This window comes from Diplotaxodon limnothrissa, linkage group LG11, assembly GCF_057381915.1.
Source record: "Diplotaxodon limnothrissa isolate DT_005_m linkage group LG11, D_limnothrissa_male_GT1.1, whole genome shotgun sequence".
In the NCBI taxonomy this organism is placed as follows: Eukaryota; Metazoa; Chordata; class Actinopteri; order Cichliformes; family Cichlidae; genus Diplotaxodon; species Diplotaxodon limnothrissa.
Genome location: NC_140606.1, coordinates 12,883,848 through 12,905,768, shown reverse-complemented (window position 1 = coordinate 12,905,768; position 21,921 = coordinate 12,883,848). Strand labels below are relative to the sequence as shown.

Genomic DNA, 21,921 nt, shown 5'->3' with positions numbered 1-21,921 from the left:
TGATGAAAAGCTGTGAAGTGAAAACTTCAAATATACCTCCATCTGCCGTCACCCTCAAGGTAGGTTTCTGTGTCCTGTTACTTATTATTTAGCTGCTCTTCGGTCAACAGGATTTTCTTTTTGTATCTGATCTTTACATGGCTTACAGTTCACGTTTGATCCATTTTGACATTTTGCAGCAGTAGAAATAACCTAAATGCCATTATTTTTAGCATGAAATTTGATTACTTGAACTAAAGTGACACAAAAATCAAAATAGCTACAAAATTTTATACTGTTGTCCGGGTGCTAGAGAACATCACACACTGAGGGTGTTTCAAATCAGATCATGGAAAAGGATGGCTTTAGGGAATGTTGAAACTATGTACTGTATGCAAGTAAGGTGATAACTGGGAATATGTATGTCCCAGCAGGAGTTCTGTGACTGCACTGACTGGGAAGTGGCTGTGCTGTGGTTACTTTTGAAACACGCTGATGTAACACACCTATTTGCTGATTTTTGCATCATTCCTTGTAAGTAAGCTAAAAACGTTCCGGATGGGAAGAGTAAATAAGACTTCTTAGCTTACTTAAATCTCATGGGGGGCAGCTGATCATGTGCCTAATCCAATGAGGTTTGCTTACAGACCCCTCAGGAGAGCAGAGGATGTTTCAGTCCCTTTGTTTAACTTACTTCTTAAACACAACACAGTGAATCCGGTCTCATGCCAGACTACTATTTTGTTTCTTCCACTTTTAACCTTTCAACCTCACTGTTTAACCATTGGGCTTCAGATCGATTTGATCCGTGCAGCAATTTTGACTTTTCAACTAACACACTGAAAAGAAAAATGAGAGTCGATTTCTGCCTGACCACACTTCCTCCTCTACAGACTCCTCACATGGATGTGTGATCTTACCATTATAATAATTCATCCCAATACACAAATACGTGTCAGAGCAGGTATGAAAGCAGGACTGTTTTAAAGTATGCAGATGACTCTGTTATTGTTACTCAGGCTGCAGGACTGCGATACCAACCTCTGCTCAGTTACTAAACATTTTGTCAGGGGGTGTAACAAATGCTATCTTCAAACCTAACACGCAGACCGAAAAAACACTGACATTTTTAGAAGGCAGCAGAATGGGGGAAATCTTCAACCACCCTCTTCTTCAACACATCCTGAACGCTCTTAGGCAATCTTTCTTGTAATTTCTTTAAGTAGTCTTCAGGAATAGTTCTCCAGGCTTCTTGGAACACATTCAAAGCTCCTCTTTGCATGTTGGCTGCCTTTTGTTGTTTTCTCTGTGAAGATGACATTATTGAAGCACCGCTTCAGGGATGTCAAGGTCTGAGCTCTGGGGAGGGCAAGCTATGAATGAGAGTGTTTTATGTGTGTGATTGTATGTTTTTCTATCCAGTTATGCTTTTACTGCATTGGCTGTGTCTATCAGATGTTTTCCAAATGATATTGCACGGTGGATCTTAATCTCATTATGGTTTTCTGCATTCATAATTTCATCAATCTGAACAAGAATGGCTTCTCGACAGCCACCCTTACTGGCGATCTTCAATTGTCGCCCGGTTACATCTCTCAAGTCCTGTATTGGATTTTTCTTCTATATTTTTTAAGGATATGACTTTCAGAGTCTGTTCATCTGTTACTATCCTGCTGCTTTTGTTGCATGCTGTTTCCTCAAAGGTTTTAGGAACACACTGCCCACTGTGTTGAGATATGCCCAATTTTTTGCAAATAGTTCTTTGAGAATCAGCTTGTTGGTCATAAAATGCTATTTTATTCCTGTCAAACTGTGTTATCTCTGGGGACTATATTATAGGTTTTTGTAACCGGCTGGTAGTAACAAAACCACTCAAGATATGATTTAAATTTGGTTCTTTGCTAAGATGTCTGTTCTATGTAGACACAAAAGTGGTTGATTCCTTTGTTTTGGTGCTGTTTTTATGCTTGAATGATTCACAGCTTAACTCAGCCTCATACACTGGAAGTTTCTGGCTTTATCCATCCATCCATCCATCCAGGGCTAGAGCCTAGCTTACAATATAAAGCACGTTGAGGCAATTGTTGTTGTGATTTGGTGCTATATAATAAAATTGGAGTGAACTGAGTTGAAGTGTGACAGAGCCAAAGGTGGGGTACACCCTGGACAGGTCTATCACAGGGCCAACACGATTTGGTCTTATGGTCCACTTTTTTCCCCTTTTGCTCTCTGCCCTCCTCTATCTGTGTGTGTCTGTGTGTGTTTAACTCTGCTTGTGAGTTTTAGGGGCAAAGGCTCCTCCCGGCTCCCATTTTTCCATCTGCATACCTTGGAAGCAATCTGGCAATCACTCACCTGTGTGCAGTCTGTGATTACTCACCCCCTACTTACGGCTGAAGATCCCACTCAGTCAGTGCCAGACTGTTGTGCCAGCAGGGCTGGCATAACTCAGGCTCCTCTTGCTTTGAATTTTTGTGAGTGAACGTTTTGTTTGCTGTGGATTTACCCGATTCTCCCGTTGCGCTGGTGCTTCCCCTCTGTGCTGATGTGCTGTGGGGAGAAACCTGTGGAAAAATTTCTCTGAAAGGACATTTGGAACGACTTGCCTACAAACAAATACCACACAGAAAGGTCCCCGTAACTTCTCACTGTGCACCACTGCGCTTCCCACAGAACAAATTGTTAGTTATTCGTTGAAAAACGTAATTACCACTATTGCATAAAAAGGAAAAGAAAATGCAATCAGCTATCCCTAGCCATCCATATACTGTAAACCACCTTCATCAGTAACAGTGTTGCCTAAAATTGTCAATTCACTGTGTAATGTTGCTGCGCTGTCACCAAAACAACACTGATTTGCAGATGTGAAGTTAACTGTCTAATGTGTTTACCACATCATCTGTTGCTTCAGTGTTTTTCCTCTAAGACTCAGTACTTCAAATTCAAATTCAAATTCAAATTTTATTTGTCACGTACACAGTCATACACAGTACGATATGTAGTGAAATGCTTGGACAACTGCTCGTGACCTAAAGAAAACAAAAAAGGAAAAGGCTATGAATAAGATAGGAAATAAATATGAAAAATTAAAAAGGGTAAATTTAACTTGCCCACTTCTCATCACTAACAGTTATCCTGCAGCCTGGGGTGGCTGTAGCTCAGGTGGCAGAGCAGATCAGCCACTAATCAGAAGGTCAGTGGTTCGATCCCAGGCTGCCTCCTGGCTGCATGCCAAATATCCTTGGGCAAGGTACTAACCCCATGTTTGCCTACTGGTGGTGGTCAGAGGGCCCGGTGGTGCCAGTGTCCGGCAGCCTCACCTCTGTCAGTGCGCCCCAGGGCAGCTGTGGCTACAATGTAGCTTGCCATCGCCTGTGTGTGAATGACTGAATGTAGTGTGAAGCGCTTTGGGGTCCTTAGGGACTAGAAAAGCGCTATACAAAATGCAGGCCATTTAGCATGTAAAATTTTCATTGATCTATGGCTGCCACATGACTTTGAGCCTCCTCGTGCGTCGAACTTACAGACTGCCAGTGTAACTATGTCCTCTTTTCAGCTATGAAGGAATTATTATTTAATAATATTTTGGCTAAAATTAATTTTAGGCTGTGACCTCTAAATGGCACCAACATTTTAAAAATGACCATAAAGTTGTATTAAGAAAGACTTGACTGACATGATAACCTATTTTATAAATATTCAGTCAGCAGAAGTGTAACAGTCCAGTGGATAAGGGATTATATTTTGTAATGTGCTTCTCACTCTCTCTTCATTTTCATGCTCTCTCGTGTTTTCATTGCACCCAAAACACATCTCAGATGTAATATTTCTATTTCCAGAGATTATCATTATCAAGGCACAGAGAAATGCAGCGTGATGAGCCACATTTTACTGTAGGTCATGTGATCCTTGGGTAGTGTTGAGGAGGCCTAGTCAGCTGGCTTCCATCAGGGGTTGAGTGTGGCCTATAGAATATATAAGGAGAAGAGCTCACCAGTCTTCCTCCCTCTTCTCTTTGCAGATCACCTCCATAGGCTAATGGATTCTTGCTGCTGCTCACTCATTCTGATACACACAATTTACATGCATTTTTGTTTTTATAGATAAAAAAAAAGCTCACTCTTGATGTTTGGATGTGTGGACACTCTCATTTTATTCCCTCTATAATTACATTAATTCATTTCAATCACTGAGAATGTGTACAAAACCAACAACAGTCCCACACCGGTATGAAGGGTGTGGTGAGCTAAGCTTGTACACCAAACTCTTTGGTTGGGGCTAAAATGCCTTAACAGCGTCACAAAAACTAAGAACAAAGTCACACAAATCTGTGCACTACATACACAGTTAAATCACATAATGTGACCACACATTTTCTCATAGACCCATACTCAGTCTGACTAGTCCCAGACTGTTTACTGTTAAAATTAATCAGATTTGAGCCACCTCCACACTGGCCTTTACTTTTTTGACTCAAGGGCTCTATCTATTTTCAGAAAAAGCTTCAATTCTTTCATAATCAAAGGTATGAGGGTGGAAATGCTGAGTTCATTCTGAATGGTCAGGCTAACAAGGTTACCACCCAAATGGCACAAAGTCTCATTATACAAGCAGCTCTACTTTATCTCTACACTTTGGAAAATGAGTTCCAAGAAACCTGATTGATATTAAATATTACCTGGATTCACCCTGTTAGGTTTAACTCTCCACTTTCTGAGAATCCTCAGAAAAATGGACCTGAAGAAGGAGCTGCTGACCGTCTTCTACCGCTGCTCCATTGAAAGTGTGCTGACATATTGCATCGGTGTGTGGTTCTCCAGCTGCACCACAGCACACAGAAAGGCACTCCAGAGGGTCATCAACATGGCCCAAAAAATCATTGGACATCCTCTTCCCTCCCTGAAGGACCTGTACAGCACTCGCTGTCTCAAGAGGGCACGCAGCATCCTACGGGACTGCACACACCCAGGACACCGGGTGTTTAAGCTGCTGCCGTCTGGCAGGAGGTTCAGGCTGCTGAGGTCCCGAACAAATAGACTCAAGGACAGCTTTTACAACAGGGCAATAGCCCTGATCAATGTAAATAGCTGACCTGACTGGATACCTCCCTGGACTTTTTAGGGGGAGGTAACAATGTTTAAAACGATAACAATAATATTTATATTTATAACAAGGTGCAATAATAATTAATGTGCAATAATAACAGTGTGCAATACACATACACTTATTCTTCTTTTTTATACTAAGTTAATATACTGTGTTGTGTTGTTTGTTACGTTGTGATGTGTCATATCGTGTCGTGTTGTGTTATATGTAGTGCCGACGTAGGACAGTTTTTCCAATTTCATTGTACTACTGTACTATGTATGACTGTGCAATGACAATAAAGAGTTATCTTATCTTATCTTATCTTATCTTAATTACAAGGGAAGAAGAAGAAGAGATAAGATCTCTCACACAGAAGCCACCACAATGGTCATGCATGGTAAAATTCAAATTACTTTAAAAAACTCATCTTAGGCAATGTCTGACTAACAGGCTAATAGCTACTGTTAGATAGCTGGTTCCTCAAATTCACCATTCAGTGTGTTAAAAAGCCAATATATTGTGAGTCTTACACCAGTCGTCACACACATTACCTCAAGATGTTTGTAAAGCTGTGGCTTGGCAACTGTCTGTAATAGTTCAGCAATAAAAGTAATGAAAAGACTGCATTACTTCCAGCCCTAACTCCTGAAATTCTCAATAACTGATAACAGCCTTTTCCTTTTTGCCAATATCTGATAGAGCAATGATGCTTGAAATCTATCCTTCCCCTTGCAAAAAAAAAGTGCTCTCAAGCATGCCCAGTTCATTTCAGGAAGAGCTAAGAGCCAGATGCAGTGTTTCTAATTCATAAAAATAGGCACGTTCTACTCATTGGAAACCCCTACAAAACCTGTGCTCTGATATCAAGAAAATCAAGAAAAAAGCTTCACCTCCAGCAGAGATTTGCATGGAACAGCAGCATGCATGAATTCTGTGCAGCCTGAATACATCCTCTGTGAGTCAGTGGGACACAAACGAGGGCTAAAAGGCTTCTGCTGCTTTTGATTGTGACCATTCTTTTTATTTTTTTTATTTTTTTTGCAATTTGTCATTAAGCCCCCTAAAGCCTGGTACCAAAACACAGGCATCTGTTAAAGTTAGAGCCGTCTAATGGGATTTTACATTCATTATTGTCACCAAAACGAATGTTGTTGAATTCTTAAGGTCTAAAAAACACATTTAAGTCTGTTTGCCAGGCCCTTTGCGGGCACACAATATCCAAAATATTAATAGCATGCACACAAATGATATGTTTTATTACACTGAAATACTCTTGTGTCTGTTTGCTTTGCTTGTTTTGCGCCTGACCTTTAAAATAACAATTATTTTGAGCATTCAGAGGTCACATGCAATTGAATCACGCCCAAATTGAATGTCTGTTGAGATGTGAGTGCACTCCATTCTGCTTGCGGCCTCACCAGTTACTGTTCACCGGGAGGCACGCCGAGTGTCGAGTTGCACTTGTGATAATCTGAAAATCTGGCAGGAGCAGAAAGTACGGAGTTATTCCACCTTGACCTGTCCTCATCTACGCCTTTCACCCGCCTTGCCGCTGCTGCCGGAAGAGCTCGATAAACCCGTGAGCATTTCATTTTCCAACACAGCTCAGGGTAACGGAGCACAAAACCAACGGCAAGGCTGTCAGGAGAGAAGAAGAAAGGCAAACAATAGACAGGAAAAAAGACTTTACTCTCTGACATGGAAGCAATCACTGTCCACAAGGAAACGCTTTACAAGCAGAACATGCTGTAAATGCATTAAAAAAAAAGACAAAAAAAGTCTGTCCACGTTATGAAATATGTCAGGTGAAGGCAGCAAACTGGATTTAAACAAGGGCTGCCTGACATTCAAGGCAGGGGCGGCAGATTGCTGTAAAGTTAGATGGATGCGAGTAACCTTTCAAGTAGCTTAACAGCATCGTGAAACAAATATGCTGCCAATTTAACCTGCTGCATTTGATAGCAATAAACTAATTACAAAGACTGTAAACAAATGACTTTGACACAACGCAGCCATATGTCCAATTCAAAGATTTAGCATGCTTCAGCAAAGGTCCGTCTTGATTTCTGTCGGTGCCTACTTGCTAACACAGTAATGTCAAGCTGTGCAGGATGCAGTAATAACACTCTGCAGATGTGTAGCTGAGATCAAAAAGGATGGCCATATTTCCAAGAAAATCTCTAGTTCCTTCAGGATTTGAGGCTGATGCCAGAAGTGGTTTCTTCCTGGATGTTTCCTGTCTGTGTCATTGAAAGGCAAACAGTAATACAGTGTATTACAAATCCAGTTCCCAAAAAGTTTAAAGACAGTGTAAAATGTAAACAACAGAATGCATTGATTTCTAAATCTCACAAGCATGTATTTTATTCAATCGTAACAGAACATAGAAAACTTCTCAAATGTCTAACAGGCCAGTAAGATGGCTGGGTATAAAAAGAGCATCTTAAAGAGGCAGAGGTTCATCACTCTTAAAAAAAAGGAAAAAGGAAAAAAAAGAACTACATCTAAATTTTACGAAATAATATTTTGGAATAATTTCAAAATAATGTTTCCCAATGTAAAATTGCAAATACTTCTAGTGTTTTGAACCTGGAGAAATCTCTGTATACACAAGGGACAAAGCTGAAAGTCAGTATTGGATGCCAGTGATCTTTGGCCCCTCAGGCAGCATTACATTGAAAACATGGACATGACTGCACGGGTGCAGGAACAATTCCAGAAAGCCCTGTCTGTGAACACAAATCTCCATGCCATCCACAAATGCAGGTTACAGTTCTGTCATGCAAAGAAGAAGCCTTATATAAAGATCATGCTGCTAGGTTCACTTAAAATGGACTTAGGCAGAGTGAAATACTGCTCTGTGCTCAAAATTTGAAATTGCTTTTGGAAAACATAAACAAATTGTCTTCTGGACAAAGATTGGCCATCCAGCTTTTTAACAAGCCTGCATCTCTGATAGTGTGGGGACTTTTCTGGGAAGGCTTTGCATATTTGAGAAAAACAATGCTAAACTGCACACTGCATCTATCACAACAGCGTGTCTTCATACCAGAAGAGTTAAGAGTGAGGAACTGGCCTGCCTGCAGTCCAGACCTTTCACCAACCGAAAACATTTGGAGCATGATGAAAAGGAAAACACATCAAAGAAACTCCAGGAGCTATAATCCTGTATTGGACACGAATAGGATAACATTTCTCTCCCAAAAGTCAAGCAGCTGGTCTCCTTAGTTCCCAAATGTCTATGTTGTTAAAAGAAGAGTGAATGCTACACAGTGGTAAACATGACCCTGTCTAAAGTTTGTAAAAACCTACATGAAACACACAGTCATGAAATTTAAAATAGGCTGATATGTTCCTGGATTCTGTTTTTAATTACATTTTTGGAAACATTTTCCCAACGTTTTTGCAATTGGCTTTGTATAAAAAGTTCCCACGGGAGCTCGCACAAAGGAAAAAATGTCTGAATGATTTAATTAAAAGTTTCAAGGAAGCTCCAAATGTGGCTCCAAATGAACGATATTGCTATATTGAAGCTACTTCACCTATAAACAAGCAACAATTTACAAAATCACATGTGCAAACAGCTGACTTATTACAGAGTGGATTAAAAAGGCGACACAGTAAAATCCATTTTCCTAATCAGCACGAGGGTAAGGAGCACCATGGTAGACTCATTCTTTATTTAAAGCAATTCACATCAGGTACAATTCTTGTTAAGGGTCTTTGAGCTTATTAACTGGTTGTATGCATGCTCAATCATTCAGGTAAGGATGACTGAGCATGCATGGTTAAAATTCACTGAGATTCACCTGTAGTGCTCAACAATAATACATTTCTATAGATGAAGAGCAAATTCTAAAAATCCTGAGTAGAGCTGGAGATTAGTGGTTACATTTATTAGCAGAATGGCAGATATTTTGCAGTTTTACTGCAAAAAATAAAACGGTCAAACTGCTTTTCTCTTGCAAGAATTTGCAGCATTTCTGTCGTTGCTTTTTTTTTTAATAGTACACAGCGCATCTTCTAGTTTTTGATTGCTGCCTGCAAGACAACTCAAGCGACTTGAAAATGTCACTTTGGACTCTTGGAAATTGGCTGGTATTAATTTATTTTCACTGTTGCTGTTTAGAGGGAAAAAAGTCAGCGTGCCCCTGTGTTATTTCCATAATGTATTTTTAGTCGCTTTTCCGCCACGTCATTCACAGAACAATAAGTTAACAGTTCATGCATGACATTCTTGTCAACTTGGATTTGAAAAAAGACTCCCCAAGTCTTCTGAGGGATCACAACAATCTGAGGGAACACACACAGACACACACATGCACACTAAGGTCAACATCTGCTAAACAATCTTCGTCTGCTTGTGATTTGATTATTGTTCATATTATTGAGTAACCAAAACTTAAAAACTGGTCAAATAAGACAAATGAGAGCTTTCCTAATCAGAAAAGTGCATCAGAATGTACATTTCCTTTTTACTGGGTGAATTATAAAAATTATAAAAATGACACTGCAACCAAGTACCATTTGTTATAACATGTTTCGGCAGTTTATTTTCTTTCTATGATAAAAGCCATTTAAGCCAATCAGACCATGACTGGCGAACGATATTGTTTTGTGGTTTATTGCACATTTGACAGACCAGCCCTGTGATCAGAGCAGCATTTGCACCTTGGCCGTAAAGTATCACAAACAAACTGAATCTGACAAGGAAAATTACTTTGACGTTCAGTTTTAATGGGATGGTTTCGGAAACACGTAGAATAAACAGTATTCCATTAATTGTCTCTCTCTCTCGCTCCCCCCCCCCCCCTATTTCTTGGGAGGTGGTATTGATGCTGACGTGCAGCGGTAGAGCCCAGCCCCTGCTCTAATCTGAGAGGAAAAAGTCCCGACGCGGAGAAAGAAGCAACAGACTGGATCGGCGCGGTCGGGTCAGGTGCGCGCCGGGAGAGCGACTCCAAAACGCGCAGCTGCAAAGCTGATTTAACGCTGCACAAAAACCGAGATCGCTTTGAAATATACACAAATATAATATAGAAAGCTAAGAGGGGGATTTACCGAAGTCTCGACACAAAGACACAGGAGAGCAACAATACTGTCTGCAGGAACGCTGATGGAAACGTACCTGACCATAAACCCTTGCCCAGAAAATTCCGTGCAATGAAGCAGCACAGACCAGCTGCAGGTGCCTTTGCTTACCTTTTAACTTAATCCGAAGAGCAAAGAATAAATAATGAACTTGACAGACTCTGTTTGGCTCTTGGAAGAGCCCTGGAACCTCAGCCGTGTGGAGGAGGAGGAGGACGAGAAACTTTTATTCGGGATCGGCACGGATAATTTCATCACGCTTCTGGTTTTCGGGCTCATCTTTACGCTCGGCGTGCTGGGCAACTCCATGGTGATCACCGTGCTGGCCCGGAGCAAACCGGGAAAACCTCGAAGCACCACCAACATATTCATCCTGAACCTAAGCATAGCAGACCTGTCTTACTTGCTCTTCTGCATCCCTTTCCAGTCCACTATCTACATGATGCCCACTTGGGTGCTCGGTGCGTTTATTTGCAAATTCATCCACTACTTCTTCACTGTTTCTATGCTGGTCAGCATCTTCACCCTATCCGCTATGTCAGTGGACCGATACATTGCCATCGTTCACTCCAGAAAGTCGTCCTCTATTCGGGTGGCGAAGCACGCTCTTATTGGTGTGGTGGTGATTTGGATACTCTCCCTGGCCATGGCTGCGCCTATCATGTATTACCAGAATATTTTTCAGAGAGGGGAAAATCACACCTTTTGCTGGGAAGTGTGGCCGGATCAGAACCAGAAGAAGATCTATGTGGTTTGCACGTTTATCTTTGGTTATGTGCTGCCTCTGCTGCTCATTTCTTTCTGTTATGCAAAGGTAAGAAAAGGCTGTTCACACAGGTCAGTGATATAATTAGAGGAATTACTGCTAAAGAAATGTACATTTGACTTCTGTATCCCTTGTTTACAGGTGTTAAATCACTTGCACAAAAAACTAAGAAATATGTCCAAAAAGTCAGAGGCATCAAAGAAAAAGGTACGTATCATAGCGATGTGTTGGGTGGTTGGGGAATAGCCATTATAGTATAGCCATTGATAGTTTATGCATTCATTTTTTTGAATAAAGAATAAGAATTCACTCAAGTATTTGGCCGACCACAGTCCAGCACCTATAATTTGGTGCAGGAATAGCCATACACCAAATCATTACCTCCGACTCTCCCTTGTAGCCAGAATAATAAATATAAATGCAATATTGTGTACGTGTACTATTAACTGGTGCACTTGAGCTTGATGGCCAAAAGGTAATGCACAATCAAGCTGCCATCTAGACTATCATACTCTTTGGAGGTCATTTGACTTTCCTGAGAGTAGCTATCTGCAGTCGCCTACTTGATTACCGATACGTCTGTCTGTTATATGTCACAGCATCTGATAACTGCTTACAATGTTACAAAGCCAGGAGTACAGACTCCCGGTCAGTTGGGGAGATGGACCGATGAGGATTTACATGTGCTTTCGTGCGTACTTCTCTAGAAACATGCTTTTATGACCTGAAACCTAAACAACTGTGGAAAGTGAATCGGGAATTTCTGATGTTCTGATGATTTATTGTGTTTGCTATGCGGGGAGTCCTGGAAGAGATTGTCACACCAATAACTTTGTGATAAATGGTCGTCCAACAAATCATTAAACCCTGTAATACATAAATTACGTTTGCAGGTACTGAGAGACTAAAATGAATGTCAGAAGAGAGCACTTTTACACACTTTCAGAGGGAATCAGCAGCTGCAGTGAGGAAAAATACAAGCCGGTGTAAAACTGACAAAGATGAGAATTTTATACTGAAAACTGGATCATGTGTATGCACTTTTGATGAATATGCATGTTTTGTGTTTCCTTGGCAGTATCTCTCTGATTAGTCCAGTGTGTCTTAGGAGAAGTGTTTAGTAATACCTACAGTCCTTATAGGTCAGAGGTGTCGAACTCCAGGCCTCGAGGGCCGATGTCACGCAGGTTTCAGATGAGTCCTTGATCCAACACAGCTTATTTAAATGGCTAAATGACCTCCTCAACATGTCTTGAAGTTCTCCAGACGCCTGGTAATGAACTAATCATTTGATTCAGGTGTGCTGACCCAAGGTGATATCTAAAACCTGCAGGACACCGGCCCTTGAGGCCTGGAGTTCGACACCCCTGTTCTAGGTTATTACTTTATTACTTTTATTTCTATCATTTAATCTACAAACAGGTTAGAGGGATTTAAGCTACTTACACTTCTTTGTCTTTCCTCTTATGGTGTGAAATGGCAGACACTAAATGAAACACACTTTCAAGAGGAAACTATTTTTGGACTGACACGTGTTCTGGCACAAGCACAACAGTGAATCAAACCCCTGGTTGATTTCTCAGCAGCCTGACTCAGAGACTAACTTGGCTGGTACCAGTAACTTAACCACAGTGGCTTGGTCATATTATATGAAGAATAGTCTGGGCTGCAGCTTGGAGTGCTGGGAAATATGCTTTACAGCTTTCTTGGTTTAATTAAAAAAATCTCTTATCAGTCCTTTAAAAATACAGCGAGGAGGTGGCTTAGCTTATCTCAACATACAGTAAATACTGGAAGCTGCTATTACCCGCGTACAGTGCTAATGAACTTCTTTCCTGTCGTAACAGTATAAACTGGGCTATGAATTAAAACTATGGGGGCTTTGCAGACATTTTCCCACAGATTTATTGAAAACATAATTCATATAACAAAGTAGCACATACTGTTGGGTCTATACTTTGTTAGACAAATAAACCACAGTGGATTTTAATTCAAACAGATATGATTGAAGTGCAGACTTTAAGCTTTAATTCAAGAAGCTTTGTAAAAATGATAATTTACTGGTTAAGGAATTACAGCAATTTATATACACAGTGTCCCATTTTCAGAGGCTCTAAAGTATTTGGACAATTGACTGAGAAGGTAAGTAGCGTTACCTTGTTTTTCATGAAAAAAGAAGCAGACACATTATCTGGATGGAGGGATGGACAATATCTGAAGTTAATTCAAAGTGTTGAATTTATAGTTGATAGCTTTTCACTGTATTTTTAATATGAGACCTAAGGCGGTGTCAGATGTTTGGCAAGGGAGGCCAAAAAACAAAACAAACCTCTCAGAGAGATAGCATAAAACTTGAAGAGAGGCCAAAACAATAATCTGGTTCATTTTTCAAAAGAATGAATGAACTGGCCAGCTCAGCAACACTGTAAGAACAGAAGATAACTAAAGTTCATGATGACAAAATTCTGTGTGAGGTTAAGATAAACCACTTTGCAAAATCTAACCAATTAAAGAACACTCTCAAAGAGTTCGGTACGCCTTCATGAATGCAAGAACAGAAGATTTACCACTGGCTACGCTAGCAGCAGTTTAGACTTTGCCAGAAAACATCTACAAGAGTCTGCAGAGTTCAGAGAAATCTTTGGGGAGATGAAACGAAGATGAACTTGTACCAGGATAACCTCAAGTGAGCAGTATGGAGAATGAAAGAAGCAGCTCATGATGTGAAGCATACAGCACTATCTGTAAAAACTTGGAGGAGACAACTTATGGTTGTCAGTAGAAATGTATCACTGGTGTTTATTGATGACATGACCGCTGATAGAAGTAGGAGGATGAATTATGAAGAAAACTCTCTGGTCAGATTCAGCAAAATGCTGCAAAAACAATCAGACAGTGCATCAAAGTGCAAATGGTTTTATAAGCGAAAGCTGCAAAGCAATCCAAGTTTCTAAAGTCCCAGACATGGAATGTTCTTCAAATGCCAACGGAGTCACCTGAGCTCGACCAAGTTGAGCAGCGTTTTGTGTTCATAAATGCAAGACTGAATACAAAACGACCCACAAACAAGCAGCAACGGAAGGTGGTTGAAATCAATGTAAAGCATCTCAAAGGAGGAAGACATGATGTCCATGAGTTCAAGACTTCAGGCAGTCACTGCAATTCTTATTCTATTTAAAACAGTCCTCAGTTCATGCAAACCCTCTGGGGTCAAGTTAAACCTCTTGAATTAAAGTCCAAGGAGCTTGAAAAAGACAGCGACTGGACTTATTATAGTTTTTCGAAGATGCCTCACCTCTCATCCACGAGGCTTCTTCTTTTCAAGGGCCTAGACTACCATGACTTTGATGACTGGGAACATACACAGACTCTTGAATTAAAGCTGTGGGTTTGTACTTCAATCACATATTAACTATGGTGGTTTACAGAGGCAAAACTAAAAAAAAATGCATCTTTGTCCAGTAAATTATGGACCTGACTGTTTTGTCCAAAAAACACCAAATTTCTCAGGCTCACAATTACAACTTGAAAGCTGACCTGAAGGTTTAATCTGCGATAAGATGATGTTATGTAAGAGCAGACCATTTCAGGACATCCTGTTGTCTCCATCTTACTGCCTGTCAAAAATAATCCCACAAATAACACCCCAATAAAATGAATCGGTGAACTTAGCTGTTCCCCACTTTTTCTGGGTTGTAGGCTATAACTGAGAGGTATCAGAGTCCTATCAGTTTACTGTACATGAATGAAAATCTGCATATTTTTCAAAATGCTGATTAAATCCATTACGTCTAAAACATATCAAATCCTGATGAGCCAGATGAGGAAAAATCCGACTGACATTCTGGTTCTAATCTTCTTTTTCATACTATTAGCACACAGACATATTATCAAGGGTTTCCCTCCATAAAAGATGAAAATCAACAAGTAAAAAGAATAAATTGCATCTGGTGAAAGCAAAGGGAATTTGTGCAGAAATGGGTTTAACTTAGGTCTCAGCTGCTCTCTGTCAGGCTGGTGAAATATATTGTTAAAAGCAGCTGGGAAGACCAAGGTTGCTCCCATGGCTGTTGTGAAACACAACCAATGTTCTTATCGACTTCAGCCTCACAGAGGAGGAATCACACAGCCTTCAAAAGTCACAACACAACACACTGTCAACACACAAATCTAGGAAACCATAGGGAATACGAACCTTTCTTTTCTGCAAGGTCTTTGCAAGGAGTTGATTTTTTATATATGTGTCACATATATGCTACAAATCCTTTCTGATTATATGTGTCTGGATTTTTTTCTCTGTTTTAAATCTGAGGTTGAGGAGCCATGCAGTAAGCAGTGTTAAATCTTAGGAGTTTAAGTCTGTTATGCAGATGGAAAACACAGATGGTTATAGATAATTACAAAAATAAATGTTTGGCCAAGTCATTCTGAAATTATTTAAGAATGTGTGTAGGCTGTAATATGCATATCTGAAGCCTGGGAGACTGAATGAATTGACTGACACCCAACAGCATGCAGTAATTTCCCAGTGACTTCGGGAGTAATGAGAACAATGTTGAATGAACATTTAAAAAGAGCTGCAGAAAACTGTGAATCCAAATGATATTTTTTGATTACTAGTGATGATTAGTTGTGGAAATATCAAAAATGTAGCACAAACTTGCCAAATGATAATTTCCCAACATGATAACAGTTTTTCTTGTGTTTCTCTTTGAAGAAAAGTCATCTTGGTGTCCATTTTTGACTTTAAAAACTCAAAAGAATCACCTTTGGGTTGTTAGGTAAATCAGTTCTTGAGTGATGAGCTAAAAGTTTATGACAGAAGGTGTTTCTGCTGCAGTCGTTTACAATAACCTAACGACTGCCTCTCTGTGGGTTTAGGGGAAGATGTGAATGTTTTATGGACACCATTCAAACAAAACCCTGCTTTTACTGTAATACTGCGCTAAAACTGTGAGAACCTGTTCATAGTCACCGTGTCTTTGTGTCTATGTGTGTAGTTGTGTTGGGGTCAGAAAGATTTCTCTGGCCAGTGCTAACTTGTATCAAGACAAAAATGTTTACCTACAGTGGGGCAAAAAAGTATTTAGTCAGCCACCGATTGTGCAAGTTCCCCCACTTAAAATGATGACAGAGGTCAGTAATTTGCACCAGAGGTACACTTCAACTGTGAGAGACAGAATGTGAAAAAAAAAATCCATGAATCCACATGGTAGGATTTGTAAAGAATTTATTCGTAAATCAGGGTGGAAAATAAGTATTTGGTCAATAACAAAAATACAACTCAATACTTTGTAACATAACCTTTGTTGGCAATAACAGAGGTCAAACGTTTACTATAGGTCTTTACCAGGTTTGCACACACAGTAGCTGGTATTTTGGCCCATTCCTCCATGCAGATCTTCTCGAGAGCAGTGATGTTTTGGGGCTGTCGCCGAGCAACACGGACTTTCAACTCCCGCCACAGATTTTCTATGGGGTTGAGGTCTGGAGACTGGCTAGGCCACTCCAGGACTTTCAAATGCTTCTTACGGAGCCACTCCTTTGTTGCCCGGGCGGTGTGTTTTGGATCATTGTCATGTTGGAAGACCCAGCCTCGTTTCATCTTCAAAGTTCTCACTGATGGAAGGAGGTTTTGGCTCAAAATCTCACGATACATGGCCCCATTCATTCTGTCCTTAACACGGATCAGTCGTCCTGTCCCCTGGCAGAAAAACAGCCCCATAGCATGATGTTTCCACCCCCATGCTTCACAGTAGGTATGGTGTTCTTGGGATGCAACTCAGTATTCTTCTTCCTCCAAACACGACGAGTTGAGTTTATACCAAAAAGTTCTACTTTGGTTTCATCTGACCACATGACATTCTCCCAATCCTCTGCTGTATCATCCATGTGCTCTCTGGCAAACTTCAGACGGGCCTGGACATGCACTGGCTTCAGCAGCGGAACACGTCTGGCACTGTGGGATTTGATTCCCTGCCGTTGTAGTGTGTTACTGATGGTGACCTTTGTTACTTTGGTCCCAGCTCTCTGCAGGTCATTCACCAGGTCCCCCCGTGTGGTTCTGGGATCTTTGCTCACCGTTCTCATGATCATTTTGACCCCATGGGATGAGATCTTGCGTGGAGCCCCAGATCGAGGGAGATTATCAGTGGTCTTGTATGTCTTCCATTTTCTGATGATTGCTCCCACAGTTGATTTTTTCACACCAAGCTGCTTGCCTATTGTAGATTCACTCTTCCCAGTCTGGTGCAGGTCTGCAATACTTTTCCTGGTGTCCTTCGAAAGCTCTTTGGTCTTGGCCATGGCGGAGTTTGGAGTCTGACTGTTTGAGGCTGTGGACAGGTGTCTTTTATACAGATGATGAGTTCAAACAGGTGCCATTCATACAGGTAACGAGTGGGGGACAGAAAAGCTTCTTACAGAAGACGTTACAGGTCTGTGAGAGCCAGAGATTTTCCTTGTTTGAGGTGACCAAATACTTATTTTCCACCCTGATTTACGAATAAATTCTTTACAAATCCTACCATGTGAATTCATGGATTTTTTTTTTCACATTCTGTCTCTCACAGTTGAAGTGTACCTCTGGTGCAAATTACTAACCTCTGTCATCATTTTAGGTGGGGGAACTTGCACAATCGGTGGCTGACTAAATACTTTTTTGCCCCACTGTATCATGTGACTGGTAAAATATTTTTTTAAAACTATATTTATTGTAATTTATCAATGCAGTACTGTATTTTGTTACAGTTAAATAAGGATCGCAGGGCATTTCATCAGACCGCACAAATATTAGCCATATAAAATAGCATTATACTCTAAAGTCGCTCATGTGAACATGTTGCCTATACACACAGCACTGAACAGTATCTGGAGTCAGGTTAGTGGCTGGAATGTTTGACTCCATCACTATGCTCAGAAGTTCCTAACAGTGATTCTAACGATGCACACAGCAGCGTTCTTTTAGCGCCCGTGAATACTTGCTGCCTGCTGCTATTACCAACCAAAAGACATATCCACCGTGATATCACCATTTGGTTTAAAACTCTGCATTTGGCAGTCATGTTAGCTTTTTTTTGGATCAAAAGCACCACATTTAGATGAGAGTATGAACTGTTGCTTTAATAGCAAACACGTTAGTTTGGATAGCAAGCTAAACTCTATGCTAGCAACACATTTTTGCTAAGTAATACACACACAGCACACATTTCCACACAGCAAGCCATAATTACTCAGATAATCCATTAAAAATTCTACAAACGTTCACCCCACTCAGAGTTGTCTTTTTTAATAGGCTGTAATCATACTTTTTAATGCTGTAAAGTTGAGCATTTCAAAACAGGAGTCTGTGGCGAAAGACTTGCTTTTTGGAGTCAAGTGGCACCGAGCTGAACTTCAGTTTTTGGCACTTCTTCATTGGTGTCATTTTTCTGCTTTACAGATTGTGCCTTTTTAGACTGAACCAAACAGCAATGCTGAAATCTACAACACCAAAACAATTAGGTTACCATCGAGACCTTACAGTCAGCTGATTTAGCAACTTTCTGGCATTTTTTGTGCTTGCCATAAAAATGTTTTTTAAAACCTTGTAGGTTGCATAGTTGTCATACAAGGAAATGACATATTAGGCTTTTCATTTTTCATAACAGTAAAAATACTGCATCTCAGAATGCTCTCCAATGAGGTGAAAATCTGTGCACTCATATTCATTTAGTTGAGAATATTTTCACTTTACACTTAACATCAGCTCTGTTACTTCTGACAGCTACTTGCTCAGATGGTTGGCTAAATATTATTTCTAACTTATACCCATCAAAACTTGGAAAGCTGAATTCCTGATTCAGGATTTTCAATATTTCCGTTATCTTTGATGAGAAGTAATTAGCCCTGCAATAAATCTTCTTACTACCTCAGCAAATCAAGGAGCATGTAATTAGTTTTTCTTCCTTTTTTTTGTTTGTAGGAAGAATAACATCGTTTAATTTCTTCTTCTTGGATATTATGTAAATTTAATAATAATAATAATGGATTGCATTTATATAGCGCTTTTCGGGACCCCTCAAAGCGCTTTACAATACCACTATTCATTCACTCTCACATTCATACACTGGTGGAGGCAAGCTACAGTTGTAGCCACAGCTGCCCTGGGGCAGACTGACAGAAGCGAGGCTGCCATATCGCGCCATCAGCCCCTCTGGCCATCACCAGTAGGCGGCAGGTGAAGTGTCTTGCCCAAGGACACAACGACCGAGACTGTCCGAGCCGGGGCTTGAACCGGCAATCTTCCGATTACAATTTGATTTATGATAACTGTCACATCATTTTACAGGTTTTGTAAGTAGCTACAGAAATGAGTTTATGACACAGACTGTGGATGAAATGCCACCAGTGACTCATTAAGTGTCGGGTGAAAAGGCATTTACAGTACGTCTGCTTTTTCAAGGTTTTTAGGCCGTACTTGAAAATATTTAAACAGCTGTCTAAGGTCAGATCTGCTGTTTTTGTTCATACCAGTTCTTTGTTAACTTCATCCACTGCTCACGCACTATTTGCCTTGGGCACTGTGCTTAAGTTGATTGTTTTCTAATTGATAAATATGTTCAAAACTCTCTTAACTTTTTTGGGGGAAAACAGCTGTAATACAGAAGAACAGAACAGTCAACACAGCTGCCATGCTACTGAGTAAACCTAACAAAAATAACACGTAGCATTTGCAAATAGGAATCACCCAAATGTGCATGTAGAGATGTTAAAAGTCACTTATGTAATGTTGATTAATTAAAGTCTGTGGTATGGGATCATAATATTATCAGTGCAAAGTTCTCAGTATTTACTGTTAAACTCTAAAATGATTAAATGTAAATGGGGGTATGAGAAGGTTTATTGATGTGTGATGAGCTCCTCGATCCTCAGGCCAAAGAAAAATGGCATATCAACAAAGAATATTAATCCATTATCTTCTGAGTTGTTGGACATTAGTCATCCAAAGTCTCCTGAAGCGCACTTTAGTTTGGCTTGAAGCCAGAGCCTGCTTACTCTCTCTCTCTTTCACTTGCTGTCAATGGACTGTCTGACAGATCTCTCCACACACTTCCATTGCTGATGCAGAGATAAGAATGCAGTGATGTGCATACTGCTGCCAAAATCTAAGATATTGGTTAGCAAAAATAACTCATAATGTTTCTCAAGCAATGCATACTTAAAAATGAGCATGGTCTCAAAGACTTCTACTGGAGGGCAGGAACTTGATTATAGGATGTTAATGATCTCACACAATTTTTACAATGCAGATTGGTCCCAAACATGCCACTATCTCATCAATGACTTTCCAAGCTTTATTCTTCTATCGTAAACAAGACTTCAAGCTTAAATAGAATATTAAATTCTGTATTTGTTATCCTTGTGGATACTGACAAAATCTTACCTTTTTCCCTTTCCTTTGTGGATCCCAGACTGCTCAGACGGTGCTTGTGGTGGTGGTGGTGTTCTGCCTGTCGTGGCTCCCTCATCATGTAGTTCACCTCTGGGTGGAGTTTGGGACCTTCCCGCTAAACCAAGCCTCCTTTGTATTGCGGGTGGCTGCACACTGCCTGGCGTACAGCAATTCATCAGTCAACCCGGTCATCTACGCCTTCCTGTCGGAGAACTTCAGAAAGGCCTATAAGCAGGTGTTTAAATGCCAGATTAGAACCAGTGACTCCCCGCTCAATGACATCAAGGACATTCGTAGCAAAGCGGATACGCCGCCCTCAACTAACTGCACAAATGTTTGACTTTTTCTTTTTCTGTCGCATGGATATCGCGAAAGCTGTAATATTCCACATAAGCGCTGTTAATTTCACCTGGACTAGAGGGGATAAGGCACCAGTGACTGCAGGACACGATTACTGCCTCTTTGATCCGGCTGTGATTGCTACTGTACATGTCATCACTAATGGAAAAAAAAAACCTGTCTGAAACTGAGAAAAAGTCATCCTTCTTCGACAGTGACCTCTCTTAAACTGTAGAAAGTGAGTTTATTCAAATCAATGAATTTAAAACTCTGCATGAGGAAAAGAAAAACAAGATTGGTGCAGGTCCAATAAGTGGAAATTTTTCATAAAAAGTAAGAGTTGTATTAAAAGAAGCAACACATATATACCTGTAATACAGTCTGTTTAAATAAATAAATAAATACTTGTATGATTTTGCAGGATTTGGATTATTCAATGAAGAAGTAGTAAAGGATCACAAAATTCATGCATCTGATCCAGTGGTTGTTTTGCCATCTTTGTTTCTTTAGTGATGAAAGAGGTATAGGATAACATGCTAGCTGAGCTAGCTTGAATGAGCTCCTCTTAGCTAGCTGTTTCTAAAACAGGTGGCTCCTAGCTACATCCAAAACTGTTTCTACAAATTACATGTCATAAACTAGACACATTTAAGCCCAGTTTACGTGTTGCTAACTACTTTTAGCTTGGTATGCTAATGTTAACCCTGAAAACCTGGACAGTGAAAGCAAACAATGGTTTTCCGAAGACAGGAGTGTGATTATGGCGCAATAACTCTAAAAAGCTACTCTTTTGTTTCATAAAAAGGGTCTAGGATATGAAGGTCTTTAATAGTCCTAATGTGCTTGTGAATTCTAGTTAAATTAGTACCAAAAAGGCCCTTTTTAAAAAAGATTAGCAAGCATGACTCACTAATATCATGGAAACATACAATTTTGTTTCAAGTTAAGTTGAATGAAAGTTGGCTAATATTTAACTCTGTAGTGGATAACTTTTCTTTATTTTGTCTGTTGTTACAGACACCAGATTGAGAATTAAAACCAGTGCCAAAACTAGTTTACCAGGAAACTATAGGTGCCCATAGACTAAATCAACATTGTCTTAATTTATTTGGCAATGACTTGATTGTAATCCCCGTAGTCCATCTTTAGGGTTTAAGAGCCTGTTTTGATTTGATTGAACTATCAAACATGCTTTATAATCATCTTAAAGCAAATTTCATATGAC

General features: G+C 40.1%; 1 protein-coding gene across 1 annotated transcript; it reads left to right on the top strand.

Moving 5' to 3' along the window:
• The first annotated feature begins 10,303 nt into the window (after positions 1-10,303).
• On the top strand, positions 10,304-20,697 carry LOC146622432 (galanin receptor type 1-like). The gene is made up of 3 exons (XM_085365132.1): positions 10,304-10,972; positions 11,066-11,131; positions 20,377-20,697. Exons 1-3 carry the CDS (start codon positions 10,304-10,306, stop codon positions 20,695-20,697), a joined length of 1,056 nt encoding a protein of 351 aa, XP_085221258.1.
• The last annotated feature ends 1,224 nt before the right edge of the window (positions 20,698-21,921 follow it).